Raw genomic sequence first — 22,025 nt, forward strand, 5'->3', positions numbered from 1 at the left:
AAATTTAGATTTAGATCAGATTTTTAATTAAAGAATATTATTCCTCAAAGTTTTCAAAAATTTTAAGTCGACGACGACTGCTATTTTTAGACACACAAGTTTTTAATTATTTCAAAAAATAGTAATTTATTTAATTAAAATTTAACAACGGCTCCATATCTAAAGCTTTCGTAATAAAGTAAATAAAATATTATTTTTTTACCGACACACCTAAAAATTGCGCGTAAACTTGTTGCTCACACCCCCGAGTCTCTTGTCATGCGCGCATTAAACAATCGATTGTATGAACAAACCAAATAAAAACCCCAATAAAATGTCATTCGCTGTGCAATGCTCGTGTAAGCTTAACGTGTGTGTACTGCACAAAAATACTGTAGAGTTCAAAAGTAAAACGCAGATTATCATTTAATTACAAATACCATTAAGTAATCACTCAATATCAAGTAAGTACACCCGTATTTTTTAAAAATATTCACCCCAAGTATTTGATTTGAAATTTGAATTCATTTTTTAATTACCATGTATATTTTTCAGGCTTGATTATTTAAAAATTTTTTAAATTTTTAAAATGCTGTCATTTAACTTGCGGTCAAGTAAATTTGTTTTACTTTTAGTAATAACTATTGCGTCGTTTAAATCAATCCCCGCAACGTCAAATCTTTATAATAATGACCACGGTCATGGGGAATCTTCATTAATAAATAATAATAACGCCGCTTCCGTGCGTCATGATAATTTAAATTTACTTAATAATAAAAATAACAATAATAATATTAATGATATTAATAGAAAACAAAGATCTGTCAATACAAATCTTCATAATTATTATAACCAACAACGAAGTCCATTAGATTATATTGTTAATCCGACAACAAATGAAAATTACGGTAAGAATAATAATAATTTTTTATAAATCATTAAAAAAAAATAATAATATTTTATTTCATGCATTTTATTTTATGAGAATGAATGATAGTAATATAAAAAGAAATGCTGAGTCAATATAATAAATAAGGGCGTAACTTAATTAAATTCCAGAGATTCTTGTAGAGATATTTCATCGTTTATGAATGAACGTTCAGTAGATTGATATTGCAAGTATTTAAATTCGCACTACTTCTTATACGGTGCATTTACTTATAGAAATATTTGAAATATTGAGTATTTTTAAAATATTTATTTGAATATTTACTAGTCTAGTATCTTTGAGTAATAGTAAGTACTGAGAACTTGTAATCAGATGGATTTTATTTTAAATGCAGACTTTTTTTAAATATTTAAAAAGTAAACAGCATTTGTATACTTCCATATGTTGTTATTTTGTTGGAGTATTGATCACTTGGTAACTTAAAAATTTTATTGATTGTTTTTTTTTAGTACAAATAATTTTAAATAGAATTTAAATAAATTAAAACCATGAGTTTTAAATTAAATTTCTTTTCTCAAATTTTACTGCTTCCAATTTTATTGATTCTTTTTTTTTCAAATTTCAAATATGTGTTTGTATTTAAATATTTCTATGTCTCATACATAAATTAGGGTGACAATTATTTTAACCATAAAAATTTCTCAACTTTACTTAAAAAAATTTTAAATAAAAACCCGCGAAAAATTTGAATCCAATAAAATAATTTTTGAAGGCCAGTTAAAATTTAAAAATAAATTAGTAATTTTATTATTATGAAGTCATTAAAATATTTTGGGATAATTTTAAAAATAATCACCATAATAAATATGTATTTTTTATATATATTAACATATGAATACTTACTGGCAATAAATTATTAATTATACAGATAATAAACAATTACTAAATATTATAAAAAATATGGATGATTTACATGTTAATGGCAAGGATAATAAAAATGATATGTTAGCCATGAAACTGTCAAATTATCTTGAAAATATGGGGTATGATAATAATAATTTACTGTCATTTTTGTTGCTGATGACACTAGCTGAACAAAAAAAACAGCGTGAGCATATTCCATTATATATTGATGATTCTACTGACAACGATAACGACGACGAAGATGATGATGATGATGACGATGAGAATGATGACAAGGATTACGAACGCTTGGCTGAAATAATAAATAATAACAAATTAAGTAAAGCGTCAATGGAGAAAATTAAAGAGAACCAAGACATGTACTACCGGAAACGCCGAAGTTCACTGGAGAATGGTTTTATTTTTAACAATAAATATAATGCAGTAAAGAGGAATTATCCTGGTGTAGAAAATTTACGTTCTACGATGAATATGTCGCCGGGTTGGGCCTCACTTCGGAATAAAGTAAATAACATTTTTTTTTCTATTATTCTAAGAAAAAACTAAAAAAAAAAATGAATTTATTGAAAATTTTCAATGAAATTTAATTTTTGACTGAAGAAATAGAAATTTCGCAAAAAAAAAGTTAAGTTACTACAAAAATTATTTCTTCTGTAAAAAATAAATTTACTGATTCAAAATTAATTTTTTTTATAAAAGTAATTTTTGTAAAAAAATTTTTTATTTATTTTACAGAAATCTGGAGCGCAAGATGACTTGGATATTTTATTTGGTCTTCATAAAGATGATAAAAACAAAAATTTATCAGACAAAACAAATATGGAGGCTAACAAAAATAAAGATAAGAGCCCGATAAAAAATACACTCAATATGAATTCAATAAACCCAACTGTTGAAACCCACAATAGTAATAATGTCAACCCAACAGTAAAAGCCAAAGCTAAACCTACTGATTTTACTAAAGAGCAAGTTCATATATCAAGTAAACAAAAGAAAAATATTGACTGGTCACAATATTTCGGCATTGACAAAAGAATGAGGAAGCCAACTTGGTCATTTGACAAACCGGGATTCGATCAGAAGGAAGATGATGAATGGCTTCTTCAGCATTACTATCAGACCATGGCGGATTATTTAAATGATCATCCTCATTTGTCTAGTGTAAATAGTAATGACAATGACAATTACGATGTAAATAATTACAAGATGAAGCGGAATAATGAAAACAAAATTGACAATATCGTGAAATACTCAAGAGAACCCGCGGATACGGACCAGATTTACCTGAATGAAGACGAGGATTCGCAAAAAGTAAAAGACAAAATACTGAGCCAACTTGCTGCTGCGTATTCCTTGGAAAAAATGCGCAAGGCTTTGGACGAGTTGAAGCACAACATAAAAATAAACCAGCAGCAGAGCCCGGGAGAGACTTTCGACAGGGAGTTCAGCACAAAAGACAGCCGGGAAAAGAAAAATTACAATAGTAAAGTATATAGTTACGACGATTTTAAGGGCCAACCGCATTTGTTCCATGAAAAGAAGAAATCTGAGTGTCCTAGTGCCGAGTTGGAGATACTGAAGCAACATTGTATGCCGGTGAACAATTTCATCGGGGGACAGATGCTGTTCTTGCCGTGCATAAGGCACCAGGTGTGTAAAATGTGCAGCGACAATATCAAAGAAGAGAAGAAATGTATAAACTTTTTTGCAATTGAGGCTGCAAGGATCTGCGATAACATTGAGGAAGATGATGACAGCGACGATGTAGTCGCGGCCCGTGAGTCCTGCAAAAAAATCGCAGTTTCCGTTACTCAAATTCAAATCCCTCCGCGAATAGTACAAGAAACTAAGCTTTGTTACAAAATAATAGCACACCGTGATTATAATTCTTGTTTGGATGATTATCACCCCGAACATCACAATTATTTTAATAATAACAATAATAATAATTATTATCCGTACAAAATGTAATGAAAGGAGAGAAATTATAAATGTTGAACTTCAACAGCCTAAGAATATATATATTTATCAGATTATTATAAGATGGACCACTGGAAATTAAAATTATTATTATTATTATATATATGTATGTAAAGTATATATATATGTCCAATGTTTATTGTTATGTATTCTGTAAAACAATAAAAGCTATCCTCAAAAATAAACTGACATGCATATCATTGAGTTGATATAAATTTTTATTTATTATTAATTATAATTTATGTTGAAACTTTTGAGCAAGATTCTGGTGCCAGGTCTTGAGCAAAACCCTTAGTCACTAGTGTCTTTTTCCACGTATGGGTCTGGCGCAAGATCATGTAGCAAGAAATCGTCATCAAGACTTGTGCATTACTTACTCAAGGCATTGTACACAAGAATGTTGAAGATATCTTAGATACGGTGCAGTTGAAAAATTTCTGGCGCATTTCTTATGTCCGTAACTTACGACAGGTTCTAACGCATGGTTTACTTAAGATCTGATCAAGACAAGGTCAATTTTGAGTTTGAAACAGATCTCTAGCGAGCAATGCGCAACTATAGTCTTCCTCTAGAATTGAGTTATAATCTGGCGCGAATTTCTTGTGCAAGAGTTACAGATTTAACTCTAAAATGGCGGTGGGCGCCATTTTGTCGCTCCAGAATCTGAAATATGTCTATTTTTAAAAAGTATTTCGACCTAGAACTTTTCTTCTGAGAAGAAGATCAAGGTATAAAAAAAAATATGACAAATGAATTTCAAAAATAAAAAATATATGAAATAATTCTCATATGCAAGTATATGATATATTTGACTTATGCATTCATACAATTGTCTTAATAATTAATTAATAACATTTTACCCGGCTTAAAATTAATTAATTTGTCGAATGGTATTTCAACATATAATTAATTTAAAAAATTCATCATTTTTTTACAATTACTTTCAGTGTGCGACCAGAAGGAAAAATGATTCATTTTTTTTTTCAATATTCAAATTTAAAATTACTATTAATCATAAATTATAGATGATAATAATCTATCAATAATTTAAAAATCATTTCACTCCATTTGATAAATTCAAATCTTATTTACTTAAATTCTATTTACTACTGGATTATTTAAATAAAATATGATCGCATGTACTTTCTTAATTAATCAATACATTGATTAGGAATATTAGAAGAGTACATTATCACCAGAGTACTTAATCCTCACTGTTTTTAGAATTTGTTTTAAAAAATATTCCCTGGTATATTTTATAATTTTTGTCTTTAGATGCTGATTTAGGTCATTGCGCTATGCCGAAGTGTCAGGCACTGGTCTAAAAATTGATTCGCAAAGTTAATTAAAAAAAACAATGGTCGTCGATTTATATTTAAATTTAAAAATACTAACAATTATTTACGCAATGCTTTAGATTTTTTTTAACAGTACTCATTAAAAAATAATAATAATATCGAAGCACTCTGTAATTATTGTCAAAGAAGAGTGCCCCTAATTATTGTCATCTATCGACGACTATAGGAAGTGCTTAATTTAATAATAATAAATACAATTAGCAATTAAAACAATTTAAGTTGAACAAAAGTAACACAGGGTAGAAGTTACCATTACTGACCACTGCTCCATTTTTGGACATTTAATTCTCTATTTTAATTAATGAAAACTATGAAATTAAATTTCCATTTTAGTGGTGGGATAAAAGTATCTTCGAACACAGTTTTAAAATTAATTGTCATTGCGTTTTACAAATTATTTTATTAAAATATTTAAAGTATCCAAAACTGGCTCGAAAGTGACCAAAAACGATACCTCTATACTGTATGGAAAAAAAAGTTATCGAATGTACTTACACGCTTATTTTATACAATGATGCCTCCACATTCCCGATTAATTAATTAATTAATTCATAGCTTTTATAATAATAATATAATTTGCAAGATAAGACATCAAGCCTGTGACTTCTGACTGCGTGTAATTTTTGCAATGACTCGTAACTTTCTAACATCACCTGCAAAAAAACAGAGTTTCAATGTCTGGTTCGCAGAATAGATCAGCTGGTTCAAGTTCCAGTTAATTGAATTTGGGTAATTGGCCTTAAAATTGATTGTTCTTATTTTCATAGACCAGACATTCAAATTCTGAGCAGGTTCAGTTTCAATCTAGGTAAGTTTGGAAAATATATTGTGTGGCGGGATGAAAAAAGATTTAAATTTCTGAGTGATGGCAGCCTTAGCCTTCGGCTTGAATTCTCCCGCATCTAAAATCTATTTGTTTTGTTTATCACCAGAACAATAACTGTATTATTTTACAAATTTTAATGTCTGTTTAATCAGTGATAATTTTAGACCGATAAAATTGTGCGGGTTTTAAATAACTTCCTTCTTTAGGCAGAAAATGTCATTTTAATTAAAAAAATTCCAGTAAATTAAATTTGCATACGTGGTATTGCTCTTAAATTATCTCATTTCAACTTTCTGACATTTAAACTCCCATTTTCGATCCAAATAATTATAAAAAATGTATTTTTTGGAGAAAAAACCAAGATTTTGAATTTTAGGTGATGGCAGCCGTAGCCTTCGGCTCCAGTTAACCTCTCCGTTAAAAATCGTCTTGTTCCGTCCACTGCCACACAATATACTAGTTTTCATAAATTATTATTTTGCGCAGTACCATTACAAGTTTAATTACCTGTTTATTTAAAATACAATTGTCTTTCTAAATAAAAAGTATATTTAAATCTAATTATTACTCTAATTCTATTGTTATTTATTTTTTTAAAAATCACGTTGTTGCTACCGCTAAAAATTGGTGTTCCCAATACTTCAATCCATTCAATTTAATAACTTTTCTATTTAAATTTAAATTATTTTCTTAAAGCTGCATTGAGATTTACACATTTATTTTATAAATTTATGATACTTATATTTATTAAATCGACACAGATGCACATTTTTTTTTTCGTCCCTTCAATTTCCCGGACAATTATTTCAAGCGATTTAATATTTATTTATATTTTCAAAATTTAATTACAAATCAAAAATAAAAAAAAAAAAGAAAATAGTCACACACGCTTTTACAAATTGCTTGCATAAATTTATATATTTAATTACCGTGTAACATCGTGACAATTAATTTAAACTATTATTTTAATTAATTAATTAATTAGTTATAAATATAAATTATTTATCTTATAATTTTTTTTTTTAGGAAATTATTTATTATTTTTATGCAGGCAACTTACACAGTAATTATTATCTTATATATTATTTATCGTGCCAATTGTACACAGTTTTTTTTGTTATTTTTTTTTTTGAGTCATTGGTAATCTAGACTGATTAATTAATTAATCTACTCTATGTGATTTATCATGGATTATTTAAAAACCCATAGATCTCTTGATAATTATGATCCAAAAGTTCACAGTAGTAATATTAATAATAATAATAATAATAATAACGCTTGATGATTTATAACTCTTTAGTAATCACAGTGCACAAAGGGTCACAATTATTAATTTAAATAATTATTACTTTAAAAAATATTAATAAGAAAAAAATACACTTAAAAATTAAGTTGGCTCTCAATTATTATTATTATTTATAAGTGTGAGTGTAGCAGACGTGACATTTTTTCAATTTTAAATAAATAAATAAATTAATGAAATAGTGAAATTTTTAAAACATGCGCGTAAGGATTTTTCATTGATCATATTGCGCATTTTTAAATTTTCACTATACATTTTATTTATTTATTTAAAAATTTTTAAATTCTCCCGCGTCAGTTACATTCACTTTCCTTGTTCATGATTCTGAAATTAGCTGACATCTAATAATTTTTTTATTCTTTTTCAAAACGATAAATTTAAAAAATTGCACTTATAGTTTTTTTAATTTTCTACATGTGCATATTTTTAGTTTTTTTTTTTTTTAAATTTAGTTGTTGAAAAAAATTCGAAAATTTTTAATTGTCTGCTAATAAGAATCATTATTATTCAGCTCGTTTTTAATAAAATTCAAATTTCGAGACCATTCCCGGCTAAAAGTTTCACTTAATTATTTACAGTTTTTCTAAATCTATAAGCAATAAGACGCATTTCTGTACATTGTTTTAAATATTTGTTTTTTTTTTATCATGCGCATTTTCCTATTTATTTAAATTAATGCGCCATTTTATTTTATTTTCAATAAATTTATTAAATATGAATTTTCGTGGCAATAGATTTTCAAAAAATCACATTTATTATAATTAAAATATCGATATTGTTGTTATTGAAACCTAAGTGGATTTTGTTCTTTTTTTTAAATTATTTTAGACGCGATCTGACAGCTCGGCGCGTGATATTTTGAATTATTTATCAATGAATTACTTTAGTAACGATCATTTATCACTTATACTAGTAAAGTATAATAAAATGTAAGTAGATGAGATGTTTTTAAATTTTTTTAGTGTTTTTTGCTCCCGTACTTAAACTAATTAACATTAAAACTATAATAAATATTACATATTATTATCATTAATCCATAGAGTTCGCTTAAGTGAGATACTTTCTGTAAATGGCGACTTGATTTAAAAACTCGAGTTCCCGGTATTTTTTTTTGTAAACTGGAATTTTTAATAAATTTATTTTAAAATATTTTAATACTGAATTAAGAATAATAATAAACAAAATGAATATTTATTATTTTTATATAATTTTATGAAAAAAAATAAAATTTATTGCTTGATTATAATAGGGTTGAAAATATATATTTTGTTTAAATTATTGAGCGATTTAATAAAAATAAAATAATTTTGAAAATTCCAGGCAATCAAATCACGCAAATTATAAAATAATTCAAGCGTGTATATAATAAACATGTGCGTCTAATTACTTTATAATCAACAATTTATATATTGACATTATTTGTGGGCAATTTTGGGAAAAAATACTCATATATGATTATATATGATTATGTATCAGTACTCAGATTTTATTAGATATAAAAAATGACGATTTATGATCATGCATCGCTATATATAATTACACAGGTTTTTCAAATTTATATGGTCATATATGATGATACATGTGTACAGGCATAGTCATATATTATCATATATGATCAGATTTAAATTCATACATAACAATGCATGGTCATACATATTATCAGATATGATTATTTATATTGTCTTATCAAATTTAAATTCATATCTGATCATATATGACATTATATGTGTTCAGATTAAAATTCATGCATGGTAATATATGACTTCATATATAATTACATATAAACATATATGACATTAGAAATGATCATATATGACTTCATATCTGATCAGTTTAAAGTTCATGCATAATCATATCTGATATCACATATGACCATATATGATCATATTTAAATCTTTTTTCCCAAAAATTAATAGTTAAGGAACAAATAAAATTTAAATTATAAATATTTTAAACGTTCCTATTGACATATTATATATATATATATATATATATATATATATATATATATATATATATATATATATATATATATAATATATGAATAATAAGTGTAATTGCTTGTTACTTAAAATTAATGAACGCAATGAGCTTTTATTAATAATAATTAATTAATATATTTTCTTTATAATTAGTTTGAATTTATGTATTTCGAAATTAATTTTATGATTATCTTTCATTCAATTTTAAATGGGTACTAGTTAACTGTAGTTTTATTTATTTATTAATTATTATTTTTTTTTTTGCATTGATAGGGCGTTTTTTTTTATTCCTTTTTAATTGTCAAAAGACGTCGGCCCAGATCTAATGCCGCACTTATCATAAGTATTAATAAATCGATAATTATAAATTTAATCATAACAAATGGATTTTAAATTTTCTTAAAAACTAACGTGGATATCATTTAAATAAATTGAAATATTTTATTAAATTACTTAACCCTACTAACTTTTAAAATTATATCAATCATAATATTAATTGTAATGATAATAATCATGATTAATTATTAGTAATTATAAATAATTCAGTATCATTTAAATTACTTCCCGACGCTCCTCCACTTAAGATTTTAAAAAATCATATCATATCATTTTAATTATTTTTTCTTGGTCATTTCAGCTAAGCGTATCGCTTTTCACTCAATTAAAGCCTAGTTTTAAATATTAGACATTAGATTTGGACTGAAGAATCAAATTTTATTTATTGGATTTTTTTTTTAAACCTTTTACTCTTTTTTTTTTTTTCTTTATAGATTTTTTAACATAACATATAAAAGATAGCAGCAATGTTTATTTATTTTTATTTAGTCATATTCACACCGAGAAATAAACGATTCTCGTCAACGTTCTTTAAGTCTAATTATTTTGGCTCTGATATTATTATTTATATAACAATGACATTGTTAAGATTTTCAATTATTTATTTATAATTTTTTTTTTTTTTTCAACAAACTCACAAGTTTTAAGCGACCAATTTAACGTTTCTTTGATTGATTTGTTTTTATTAATTAATTGCATGATTGATTTTATTTTTATAAATTGATAATTAAATTTAAAAAAAAAAAACAATTAAAAAAGATTTCATCCAAAACAGCTTACGGTTGATCCACAACAGCCATACAAAAAAACTATATACAAAAAGACAAACCCTTTTTCATAATGGCAATTACGCTTATTGATTTAATTACGCGTTAAATATAATAATACAAGAATATCGATTAAAACTCATATTAAATCCTCATATAAATATACAAGGAATGAAAAAGGCAAAAATAAGCGTAATGATCACGTCTGATATCAAACTATACCTTAATATTCAAAGGTAACCCGTTGATGCACAATCAGACGACTTATAAATATATATAGTGTACTAGTGTATATATTTATAACATATATATTTTATAGAGAATAAAAGATTTATAATTCTAGAGACCGTAAATAAAAAAAATCTTAATTACGATCTTATCTTAATTTTACACATGATTAACTAAAGCACCCGTCATTAATAATTTTCCATCACTACTCGAATTATAAATAAAAAGAAACTTAAATTGGCCTCTCAAGCTCGATTGTTTGATAATTCAAATAGCCGTACTTATATATTATATAATAATATATAAATTTATACCAATTATTAATCTTGTTTAAGTTATATTTTAATCCTCTTAATGATTCTCTCGACAAGTCTCGGCGAATTAACGAAAAGACTTTCGCGATATGACTTTTTTGTGAGTGCTTTGTAGTGCAAAGGCAACTTGAAACACTGCGTTCAATTTGACACACATAGTAGTTATTATTATAATTATAATTATTGTTAATTTTTTTGTTTTTGTTTTAATTTACGCGAAATACATGACTCGTTTAGTGTCGGCGTGTACTGTTATGGCGCGAGCCATTGCGCCCGGTGTCCTGTCTTCACTACAACCTGATTGATGTGAGCCTTCTCCGCTGCAATTAAAAAAAATTAATTGTTTATTTTACTTGCAATTAATTGTAAATATATTTCATTAAGGATGTGCAGACTTTTTAAATATTCATTTAAATCAGAGATTTTTTTTGTACCACGTGGAGTTAATTAAAAAAAAAATTATGGTATTCAATTAAAACATTGTCGCACACCCGTAATTTAATTATAAAATTGTAAATTTTACCTGTCGTGTTCTTTTTCAACAAGATGATACCTAGCACGGAATGCAACCAAGTGGGCGTAATAAGCTGGAGCTGGTATACTAACGGATCTCGTGCACCTGACATACGTGTGACACAACTGATAAGTTAGACACTGCAATTCGTCACTCTCGAACTGATTGTCATCCCACAGAACGTGATAATGAGAGGGTCTAGATGTTCCTTGGATACCTTGATGACTGCAGAGGTAAAAATCGAACTCTGTTGGATGCACAATACTGACATCAACAGTCGTACCCGCTGGTATGTTTCCACTTTTCCCACTCTGTTCTTTTTTGTCCGCGCAGAAGAGTCTCGTGTGATGTCGTTTCTGCACGACGATGAATGTGATACCAGGTCGGTATTCTAGTTCCAGTTTCAGACAGGCCTCACGAATCGCCGTGAGCTCGTGCTGAAGGACATGGAGAAACTGACCCTCAGACACACCGTCACGATAGAGAATAATTCTGTGGGGTTTGTAACCTCCCGTGCTCTTGTAGAACATGATAAGTAACTCGCGGACCATCGAACTGAGCTCTTGGATTATTTCCTGTCTGTGCTGCTGGACTCGTACCGTTGCTGCGTAACGAGACGGATGCGCGTCGACGCTGCCGACAACTGCTGCAATACTTGGCTTCTTATTGTCACCTGCCGGAGGATGAGTTACGTCCGCGCCGAGGAATATCACGGGCTCATTGAAGACTTTGGGTCTTATACTTGGTACCAGGATACTGTTGATACCTCCGAGTTTGACGTTTATTTTTAGACACAAGTTTGACAAGGTCTGTGGTGAAGTTTTGTTGACGTTTTTTGCTTGAACACATTGTGTCGCCATACCTAGTAGTGTGTCACCCACGCGCTTTACTTCAGCTAAAGAATAAATAAATAATTCATTAATTAATTGATGAATACTACAAATAAAACGTGATCAGTTTCAAAATTTTTATCTACCATAGACAGGCGTCTTGCCGGGCAGGACAACGCAGACGAGTTGCAGAGCTTGGAAGGTAGATTTCAGGTAGCGGAACATGGGTTCAACTTGGTCTGGTCCAGTTGCGTATTTGCAGAAACACGGCTGCCCAATTATCGGCATACCAGCGTCGTTACTTATTTTCTGTAGCTGAGAAGTAAAAGATCTCAAGGCGTCTTCTCGAACTGTTCGCTGCGGAGCGAAACAAGCGATTGCCCACACTCTTATTTCGACTCCTGTGTAAAATTGTTTGCCTCGCATATCCCATACTCCGGCATTTGGCAGCGCTTGTTGCTTCGTCTGTTATGATTCAACAAATAAAAAAAATAATTATCAATAATAATAATAAGTGACAGTAAATAGTAAAATGATAATAAAATGAACTAAGGTAGCAGAAGTTTGATCAACTCTAGCGAGACCTTTGACTAAACTGATGGCACCAAACTCAAATTTTTTTATCATTATTTTCTCAAGTAAGTCTGAACTGTCAATGTTTAATTTTAAAAAGTACTTTTAAACCAACACTGATAATTCATTCTCACGTGTCTCGCGTCGCTCATGTCTCTTACCTGTCCACTGAGGGAACTTACGCGTCCACCGTACTGTAGTTTTGGCGGAGGCAGTACGCGACCGCGTACTTCGACCATGTTATTAGAAATAGACAAACCAAACTCTTGAACGTATGAATCATTATTGAAGTCCGCGCGGCGGACGAGGTTGTTTATTTCACGTTCACGATCTGGCGCCGAGCGAGCTGTTGCTTTTATCATCGTTGATGTCTGCATGTCTGTGAGTTTCTTGATGCAACGCTGGCCGGCGACAATATTGCAGACCTGTCAAAAAATTTATTATTTATTATAATTACCAGGATATTGAGAGAAAAAAATAATAATTATGTAGAACAGGACCAACCTCAAGGGGCAGATAAGTGTGTTTGTGCTCTTGACCAACTTGAAGGCACGGCAGATGGGGGTATCGTAATTTCATTTTATACTTGTCCAAAAAATATTTAGCTACTGTGCACTCAACCGTCTGTCCATTTTCCAGCTGCAGAGGGAATGATTGCATTTGTGCGGGCTTACGAGTGACATTACAAACACGATACTTTCGTCGCATTGTACCGCAGTGGGTGATTTCTATTTTCAAACCTTTAATTTCTTTGGTAAACTTAACACGCTGGGAATCAGTAAGTGGTTTTCTTTGTTCATTAACATCCCTGATGTCCAAGACTTCACACATGAATTCGATCACCGGCTGAGCTTTGTAGAAGGCAGTGGCTGAAACGTCGATGTTGAGCATCATCTTCCACTGAGACGGTCTCACGGACTGGTGGAAACCGAACCAGACTTCTCTACCTCCACCCAAAGGATGGTAATAGCCGTCTGGAGTGCTGAAGAACGATCTACCCACGGGGGTGTAGGTCATAGAGGGCAAGTGTCTCATGACGACGTCCAGCGCGAGGATCGCGTCATACGGAATCTGTCGTGTTCGTCCTTCAAGAGCTTCCTCGAGAGCGTACAGAGATACCTGGGCCAGCCATTTGATTGATACTCGAAATACGCGGTCTTTGCCTTCACCTGGAAGTATCACCTCCAGCTCTAGTTTGTCGTTGCCAATCGGCAGTGGGTCTCGTGTATACAAATTGTTCCTCCCGTCGAACACAGGCTTCAGAGTTCCGAATATTTTAGTGTAAGCGTGGACCATCGTCTCTATTATTTCCCGGTTTACTTTCCTCGGGCATTTATCCGGCTGAATGTTTATGTCGTAGTGATGGACGTATCCCCTTGGCATGCTTATTTGAAAATGATTTGCCTTCAGCCCGATCGACCTTCCCTCCCGTCCGATGTTTGGCCGTCGAGGACATGAGAATACTGGAAATAAATAAATAAACAAACAAATATATTTATTTAGTACTAATAGTATTTTAAATTTCCTACTCTGATATTTACCTGGTAAATCTGGGGGCTGAGGAGGTGTGTGTGTCTGCTGTGACGGAACAATTCCCAAGGAACTGGAAGCAGCAACACTACTGCTAGCAGCTCCAGCAGCTCCAACCGCTGTGCTGGTTGTCGGCCCAGGTGGGGGAGCTAAAAATTTAATTCAAATTTTATTTTTTATTTTACCGCCAAAACTTAAAAATTAACTTTTAACTTTCGTCTTAAAATAAATTTATTATCGAAACAGTGGGAATTTATTATCTGTTTTTAAATTAAACAACTGAATGACATATGATGCAGACATTTAATCCTTCTACAACTCATTCAAATTATTAGTCACTCATTTAAATTCAAATAAAATTTCCCTCTCCACACTCATTTTTTTTTCCTTTTAACAAAACTCGATTAAATAAAATTGTTATTAATAACTTATCTCTATATTATCTGTCAGCATATACATATTTAAATTCTTTAAATAATTATAATTATTATTAATTAATGAGTTGTAAATTATAAATAATTATAGACAATAATAATTGGAAACAAATCAAAGTAATTCTAAGATGTTGTAATCCATGTTTATTGGAAAATGTCTACAGTATATGCATATATCTATATACATATATATAAATGTATGTATGTATCATAGATCGGCCGCGTGTAACAAACTGAAAGATTAGTCAACGAATAATCAAATACACACATGAGTATTTCCCAATGAATAAATATACAACTTAAATATTAAACGTGTAATTGTATCAGCATACATTATTACATATTTATATATATAAAAAATATGTAGTAAAAAAAAATGAGTATTGATATGTATGCCTGTTGAACGGGAGTTCACGTCGGGTCATTCCCGTGTAAAATTCTAATTATCCCTCGGTTCTAAGGTTGGCCCTATTTCCACCAGTACCACGCTCATGTATAAACTCATTCATTCATATATATATATATGCATATATGTGTGTATATATATGATGTAGTGAATAATGTTTCGCATGTAAATATTACATCACATCATTACGGAAAAATAAATAACGAAAGGAGGGAAATATTTGAATGCGAGTGTAATAAATTAGTGGGTTTAATGAACAAAGGGCTGGAAAATGGTCCGAGCTGGAGTGAATTTCTAGGCTCGGCTAGACAACTTTGTCGTACACTTCCCCTACTTGCTATTGTTTTATTTAAAATAAGTAGTGTAAGATTATTAACAATTATATGAAGTTTAAATAATAAAAATTGAACTTACGTTGGCCTACGGGATACATATTTGATATTTAAATACGAATGGTTTTTATTTAATTACTAATAAATAAGTAAAAAATTTAACAGAAAAGCCCACTGATGTACAACACCACTTGCCCACAACACACACTGCAAACCAAGAGCATTAAGAGCATAAGAGCAGAGACGAGGCCAGAATTACGATGCTACCAACTATAGAACGACTATTCAAATCTCAACCACCAGGAACTTGTCTGACAGTCACTCGACATGAGAAATAACCAACTGCAGACCCCGCTGCTGGAATCTGACGCACTATTGGTCAAATTACGACCAATTGGATTTATCACCAGGTTAATTTTCAGCTGGCAGCTGCAGCTGCTTGGAAGATCAAAGAGCCCGAGCTTACCGACCAATGGCCGAGTTTTTAAGTGGAAAAAAAAATTTAATTGTAATAGTGGTAGCACTTGTTCCTACCTTCAGTTTTTCCAGGTTCCATCATTATTATTAAAGTCGTAGAAGATGGGTTATTAAAATAAAATACTTTATGTTGGAGCACAAATTAATAAAAGTAATTAACGGTAACTAATTAAGGGAAAATGTCGATCCCATTTACAGGAATATTGGCACGATCTGGTGGAGTATTGGGTGCTATTGGAAGACAGGTTAAATTGTTGAATTTACAACCGACTAAAAAAATCACTGTACAGTTTGACCCGTTTTACGAAAAAGTAAAATATGTCAGGTTAGATTTGCCATTATTATTATTATTATATTTTATCAATTTGAATATTTAAATTGTTATTATTATTTCCTATTTATATTTTTTTTTTAATGATTTTTAAATGCTACCAACATCAGAACCCGTAAGCTCGAGCTTAAAAATTATTTAGTCAATAATGCGCGCACGCGCTTTTACTTTTATTAATAAAATTTATCAGTATTAAGCTTACTTGTAAGCTGGTATATTTTTAGATAAAACCTATATAATGTTGCGATCAATTGCTTTTATTTTACTGCGTTTTTACTGATGTTTAATTAATAAGAGTACGTATTCCCATTGGTTTAATATTTATAATTATTTATATTAAAAGTGTTGTAAAAAAAATAATTTTTATTGACTAGTTTCCAAAATTTTCAATTCGAATTTGTGTACAAAAAATATATCACTAATTATTTATTAATTTAAAAAAGTTAATTTTGTAATTTTACAAAGAATTAACCGGCAAAAATTTTTATTTTATTTATTTGTGATCTGTCGTGACAGCAGTCAACAGACAACTGAAAATTTTCCCATTTATTTTTTAAAATCATCCTAAAAAAACTGATTTTTAATTACAACTTTTCAAAATTTACAATTCGAGTTTATAAAAAAGAAAAATATTTATTTGTGTTCTGTCATGACAGCAAAATCAGCAAACAGCTGGAAATTATTATTTTTAAATATCGCGGGTTATTTAAATTTGGAGCCGTGAAAATGGATATGAATTTTTCAGTGAAATTTATAATTAATTAAAAAAAAATAAGTATTAAGTTGAGAAAATTAAAATTAAAATGGATAATTATGATACAAGTGGGATAAATAATAAATTCCAAGTGCTCACCACTGCATTGGCCGCATCCGTAAGCTTTCCCCAGCATAGTAACGGCAGTAGTTATTCTGATTGTGCTTAAATCCGGCAAGGGAATGGGCATTTGTTGCTCCAATTGTGCCATTTTGTCTGAAAATATATTAATAATATAAAATATGTTTGTTTAGGGACTTCCTGTTTCAAATTTCAACTCCAAAAGTCTTGAGGACGAACTTGACGTGTGTGCTGAAAACTAACATAGTCTGCGATAGATCCGAGCCAACGGTAACTTGCGAGTTAGGTGAGTTTGTATTTATTTATTAAATTATCATTTTATTTTGCTTCGTTTATTTATTTTTTGTTTTTTAATTATCAGTTAACGGAGAAAAGGTCCTGTTCAAGTGCGCAAATTTAGATACATTGGACTTATTAACTCTGTACAACAAACATATTACTCCGCTAGCACCTCCGGAGGAGATTGAGACAAAGGGAATTATTAAAAAGAAGAAGGCTAAGAAAACTAAAAAAAGACGACCCTTGCACAGAAGATAAATTTATCTATAGTTTACTTTACCGCTAGATTTTTTATTTCCTTTTCTTAAAATAATTATTTTAGTTTTCTAAAATGGGAAGGAGGAAAGATTATAGCCTTGAACTGATAGACACTTTGTACGAGCATGTGCCAGCGTTTACTGACATCTTTGACGAGGAGACCTGGTACATTTTCGTCAGCTGTTTTGTCACCGGTACTTTTGTCATCGTATTCATTCTCTCAAGATTCATAACAATTAACCCGGTCGATTAATCGTACAATTAAAAATTTAAAATTGTGTTAATGTTTGATATTTTACATAATATTAATTGAGTGTGAAAACAAGATGAATAATAATTATTTGAATATTACATTATTCTGGTGTAAATTTTATTAAAACCCAAAACATTACACACTAAGATAAGTACGTCAGCGTGTCGCTAGTTACATTTCCGTTTCATTCAGCTCGTGAGCCTCAAAGCCAACACCGAGCCCTGAAGTGGCTGACGTGTTTCTTTATATTTTTTATTTCCTTTATTATTTTCATCCTGCTGAGCAGGTTCAGGTGGGAGAGGAAAGAAAGTCGAATGGAAGGTGAAACCTTGGAAGATTAGATATAACTACAACTAAGAGTGAACAAGAATAATGAAACGAATTGTACAGTATCAGATCATACATCAAAAAATTCATCTTTGTCCGCGTGAGGTTTTTTTTTACTTACTCCGACTCTCAAAAATAAGTCCGGCTCTTTGTCCGTTATTTTTTTTAGCGTATATCGGGTGTCACTGCAACAAACCCTCGTACCACACCGAGTATTTAAATTTAAAATATGATTAAATTAAAATAATACGTCGAGTTTGTTGGAGCCTTTGAATTTACAGCATCGACTATCGGACACTCGTTATTTAATAGGCATTTAAATTCGTATTTTAATTAGATAGCAAGTAAGCTGCTAATAAATATAATTATATGAAATTTTTTTTTTTTTTTCATTACCTTGGAGACCTTGAACTCGGCAGGTTTTAAATAAATTCGTTCGGGTAAATGAACTAGTAGAGTTCTAGACGAATAAATGAATTTTTTTTTCATCAGCAAGATCAGTAGAACGACAACCTCTGGCTAGTTGTTACGTTACATCTTATGATGTAGAGTTGGTTGGAGTTGTCGTTGAGAACCTCGGGCGTCGCGTTCCTCTACTTGTGCAATAATCGGGAAACCACGGTGACACTTACTCCAAACTCTCTATGTACATACATAAATATATTTAAATGTATGAGTGTATTTAGTGGTATATATGTTGGTAAATCCCACAGGGAAAATATTTAAAACGGACATGCGCGAGCCGGCCGAAAGCGTGGACGAGGAGACCCGCATTGCCATCCTTTTGTTGTCAATACCCATTCAAAAATCACTTTGTTATTTATCTTAATGTTTAATTTTAATAATTACTCTTTTGTTAATTAACATAAATGTATATATTGTTTTTTTTTAAATACTAAAGATACATATTAATTATTTTTTCAATGAGATGTACTCACTTTTTGTAAACAATGATAATATTAATAATAATTATTATTATTATTTTTTGTAATAGTGAGTAAGAGTATAAAGTACGAGCCTCGGCACCGCGAAAGTTGCGAGACAACTAAAAACACGAAACGACTTACACAAGGACCCGCCAATATTGCAATACGCATTTCAAGGTCATCTTTATCAGACTTATCCAGACAGGTTTAATTTCATGCCCCCCTTTTTTTAAAATTACCGCACCAGTAACTTTGTTGCACCACACGTTAAATTTAAAAACGAAATTTATTTAAATAACTTATGATCCTGGTTACCAGACATTCAAAAATTTTAGGATTTTTTTTTCATCAACCAAATTACAAAAATAAAAAAATGCACATGTAGGAAATTTAATAAACTATAGGTGCAATTTTTTCAAATAATTTTTTTTTTATGATTTACTGCTTTCAAAAAAATTCAAAAATTATTGAACGTCGGTTAACTTCAGTATCATTGGTCAGAAAACAGTTAAAACTTTTTGAATTTTTTTTTCACCAAATAAATTACAAAAAAATAAAAAAATGCACATGTAGAAAATTTAAAAAACTATAAGTGCAATTTTTTAAAATGTTTTTTTTTTTTTTTTATAATTTACCAAACGAAAAAAAAATTCAAAAATTATTAGGCATCTACTAACATTATCATAAGTAACTTGTGGTGATAAAAATTAATTTTACTTTCATTTGAACTTCAGAAACCCTTAGTACTTGATTAGCATTGAAAAATTACCATAAATTTTGTAAATAAATTTAAAAAAAAATAGTCACCTGTTTGAGTTGCTATGAGTCATAAACTGAAATGTAAAACCGAGTGATTGGAGTAACGGCCAATTGGCCGTTAAAAAAAACGAGGATTAATATTAAAATAAAAAATAAAATCAAGTGTCAAGGTTGCCATTTTACATAGAGCTCATTGGTGTGCATAGTGATACGCGCTTTATTTAACTGTACACAGCACACGATACACGATACGTTATTTTTATAAAATCTCCCTCTTTAGTCCTGTCTATTCTCATCTATTTAATTATATTACACTAGTTCCTTTAAGTCGTCACGATAATAATAATCATAATCATAATAATAGTCCATTTGCGCGTTAATTTATCCTGGGGATTTCTGTCACACCGACTACGGAGTAAAATAAATAAATAAATTTAAATAATTGCTGTCTAAATAAATAAATAAAGTAATTGTGTATGTAAAATTACCGATTGCTCTACTTGAGAAGAAATCACCTGATTAACGTCATTGCACGGTGGCAGGTAATGATGACAATCTATTGAATAAAGTAAATAATAACAAATAAATAAAACAAAGCACAGATTTTATTAAGGTGAGTTCAAGACACGGCGGTAATTGTGAAAGCAGCAGGAGAGAATGGAGAAGTAAACTGTTTGCTGGTCTTTACTTGCTCGACACAACATAACACAACACAAGACTACTCACGTATACGCCGTAATAATTTTTTTAGCGGAATTCGCGGAGTATTCATCGGTCACCACTTGCGAGGAAGTCCCCCACTACTTGTTCGATTCAAACATCACTGCGCAAGCGCCATTTTACAATGACGTCTTCGTCAAGGGCACTGACTCCTGGCCTCTATCTCCGACTAATCACCCGCCACAGCTTTTTATTGTCATCATCATCATCATCAGCAGCAGTTACTTTGTTCAGTCAAATGTCTTCTTGTTCCTGATATTTTTAAATCTCGTCTTGATATTGATGCTAATTAACTATGGGTTTTAATAATTAAAAAATTATAATTAATTTTATTTTATTGACAGTAATTATTATTTTAGCCGCCTGCGTAAATCCGCCACTGGATGATATCACTCATGACCAACCAATAAAATATTCCCGCGAATTAACTACACATCTGGCACACACGCACACACAGTCATTCATGTAATTTAATTTTAATTATTTCAAATTTTTCTCTGACACTTTTTGTTTTAAATTTGAATTATGTAATAGAGTAGAAGTTAGTGATACGTACGGAGACGGGGAGTCTTGAGTTTCGTATGTTTTTCGGTGCGCTGTTGATGATAACAATGACGAAACGTGTGTGGATGTGATGCATAGATTCGCGGTAATACGGTCTATCGATTATAATTTTCCGCCTATCGCGGGCATGTGCGTCGTAAACAAACTCCTGTAACTGGCCGGTGGTTTCCCGCGGTTGGATCGCTTACACGAGACGCGTGCGCGAAATTTGAAATTTTTAGCTTCAAAAAAAAAACTGAGGCAATTGTTTATATGAAAGTATGAAGATAAATTTTTATTTATTGTTGTGTTTTGAATCGGGAGATTAGCGAACAAGTTACGGGAGTCATTGAACGACATTTGCTTCAATGACCAGTGCATTAAGATGCGCATGTCTAGTTCAAGGTCACCAATGTCCTAGAAATTTCAAGTTCATGAGTGCATTCTGGAATCAATACCTTTGTTTACATCCAAGGTGGCGGTTGTTTTTCCGGTTCATTGAGACTGCTATAGATTATTTTAAAATTTAAATTACACTGCTCTGAAAAAAAATCTTTTTTTTTTACTTATAAATAATTACTAATAAATTAACTTGCTATTTAATGATAATTATCAAGAGTATACTTGTGTCAAGAATTTATTGATAAGATTTAAATTAAATCATTCGCCTGACGATCATTGGAGCCGTAAAAATTAATTTTTATAAAAAAAAAAATATTTGGAAAAATTGCACTTATAGTTTTTTAAATTTTCTACATGTGAATTTTTTTATTTTTTTGTAAATTCATTTGTTGAAAAAAAAATCCGAAAAT

The 22,025-nt window shown here is 30.2% G+C and overlaps 4 protein-coding genes across 7 annotated transcripts; 3 read left to right on the forward strand and 1 right to left on the reverse strand.

Annotated features, from left to right (window-relative positions):
* The first annotated feature begins 314 nt into the window (after nt 1–314).
* Nucleotides 315–3,940, forward strand: LOC103569319 (homeobox protein 2). The gene is made up of 4 exons (XM_008546554.3): nt 315–443; nt 535–887; nt 1,959–2,296; nt 2,528–3,940. The coding sequence occupies exons 2-4, from the start codon at nt 569–571 to the stop codon at nt 3,761–3,763; spliced, it is 1,893 nt and encodes a 630-aa protein (XP_008544776.1). The 5' UTR covers nt 315–443; nt 535–568; the 3' UTR covers nt 3,764–3,940.
* Nucleotides 3,941–9,316: 5,376 nt separating this feature from the next.
* Nucleotides 9,317–21,336, reverse strand: LOC103569322 (protein argonaute-2). 4 transcript variants are annotated; one of them, XM_053739617.1, is made up of 11 exons: nt 21,227–21,325; nt 20,439–20,963; nt 19,999–20,358; nt 18,662–18,907; nt 17,167–17,283; nt 14,345–14,482; nt 13,308–14,266; nt 12,965–13,228; nt 12,377–12,695; nt 11,410–12,295; nt 9,317–11,206 (listed from the first exon to the last, which is right to left on the reverse strand). In XM_053739617.1, exons 5-11 carry the CDS (start codon nt 17,276–17,278, stop codon nt 11,098–11,100), a joined length of 2,787 nt encoding a protein of 928 aa, XP_053595592.1. In that variant the 5' UTR covers nt 17,279–17,283; nt 18,662–18,907; nt 19,999–20,358; nt 20,439–20,963; nt 21,227–21,325; the 3' UTR covers nt 9,317–11,097. The 4 variants fall into 4 exon arrangements, with proteins under 4 accessions (XP_053595592.1, XP_008544782.1, XP_008544783.1 ...); XM_008546560.3 differs by lacking the exon at nt 19,999–20,358 and having other exon boundaries at nt 20,439–21,336; XM_008546561.2 differs by lacking the exons at nt 17,167–17,283; nt 18,662–18,907; nt 19,999–20,358; nt 20,439–20,963; nt 21,227–21,325 and adding an exon at nt 16,040–16,156.
* LOC103569321 (39S ribosomal protein L53, mitochondrial) lies at nt 16,069–17,784 on the forward strand. Its single transcript, XM_008546557.3, has 3 exons — nt 16,069–16,307; nt 17,322–17,434; nt 17,510–17,784. The coding sequence occupies exons 1-3, from the start codon at nt 16,162–16,164 to the stop codon at nt 17,683–17,685; spliced, it is 435 nt and encodes a 144-aa protein (XP_008544779.1). The 5' UTR covers nt 16,069–16,161; the 3' UTR covers nt 17,686–17,784.
* Nucleotides 17,759–18,036, forward strand: LOC106693546 (uncharacterized). Its single transcript, XM_014441671.2, has one exon. It carries the CDS (start codon nt 17,759–17,761, stop codon nt 17,936–17,938), a length of 180 nt encoding a protein of 59 aa, XP_014297157.1. The 3' UTR covers nt 17,939–18,036.
* Nucleotides 21,337–22,025: the final 689 nt, after the last annotated feature.

Source organism: Microplitis demolitor, chromosome 5, assembly GCF_026212275.2.
Source record: "Microplitis demolitor isolate Queensland-Clemson2020A chromosome 5, iyMicDemo2.1a, whole genome shotgun sequence".
In the NCBI taxonomy this organism is placed as follows: domain Eukaryota; kingdom Metazoa; phylum Arthropoda; class Insecta; order Hymenoptera; family Braconidae; genus Microplitis; species Microplitis demolitor.

Excerpts from the sequence above, each read along its gene's own strand:
- LOC106693546 (XM_014441671.2), top strand. The coding sequence starts at position 17,759 with ATGGGAAGGAGGAAAGATTATAGCCTTGAACTGATAGACACTTTGTAC.
- LOC103569321 (XM_008546557.3), top strand. The coding sequence starts at position 16,162 with ATGTCGATCCCATTTACAGGAATATTGGCACGATCTGGTGGAGTATTG. Across the intron at positions 16,308-17,321 it reads GAAAAAGTAAAATATGTCAG|GGACTTCCTGTTTCAAATTT; the intron begins GTTAGATTTGCC and ends ATGTTTGTTTAG. Across the intron at positions 17,435-17,509 it reads AACGGTAACTTGCGAGTTAG|TTAACGGAGAAAAGGTCCTG; the intron begins GTGAGTTTGTAT and ends TTTAATTATCAG.
- LOC103569322 (XM_008546560.3), bottom strand. The coding sequence starts at position 17,278 with ATGGCACAATTGGAGCAACAAATGCCCATTCCCTTGCCGGATTTAAGC. Across the intron at positions 14,483-17,166 it reads CGGATGCGGCCAATGCAGTG|CTCCCCCACCTGGGCCGACA; the intron begins GTGAGCACTTGG and ends TTAAATTTTTAG. Across the intron at positions 13,229-13,307 it reads ACACTTATCTGCCCCTTGAG|GTCTGCAATATTGTCGCCGG; the intron begins GTTGGTCCTGTT and ends ATTTTTTGACAG.
- LOC103569319 (XM_008546554.3), top strand. The coding sequence starts at position 569 with ATGCTGTCATTTAACTTGCGGTCAAGTAAATTTGTTTTACTTTTAGTA. Across the intron at positions 888-1,958 it reads GACAACAAATGAAAATTACG|CTGAACAAAAAAAACAGCGT; the intron begins GTAAGAATAATA and ends TGATGACACTAG. Across the intron at positions 2,297-2,527 it reads GGGCCTCACTTCGGAATAAA|AAATCTGGAGCGCAAGATGA; the intron begins GTAAATAACATT and ends TTTATTTTACAG.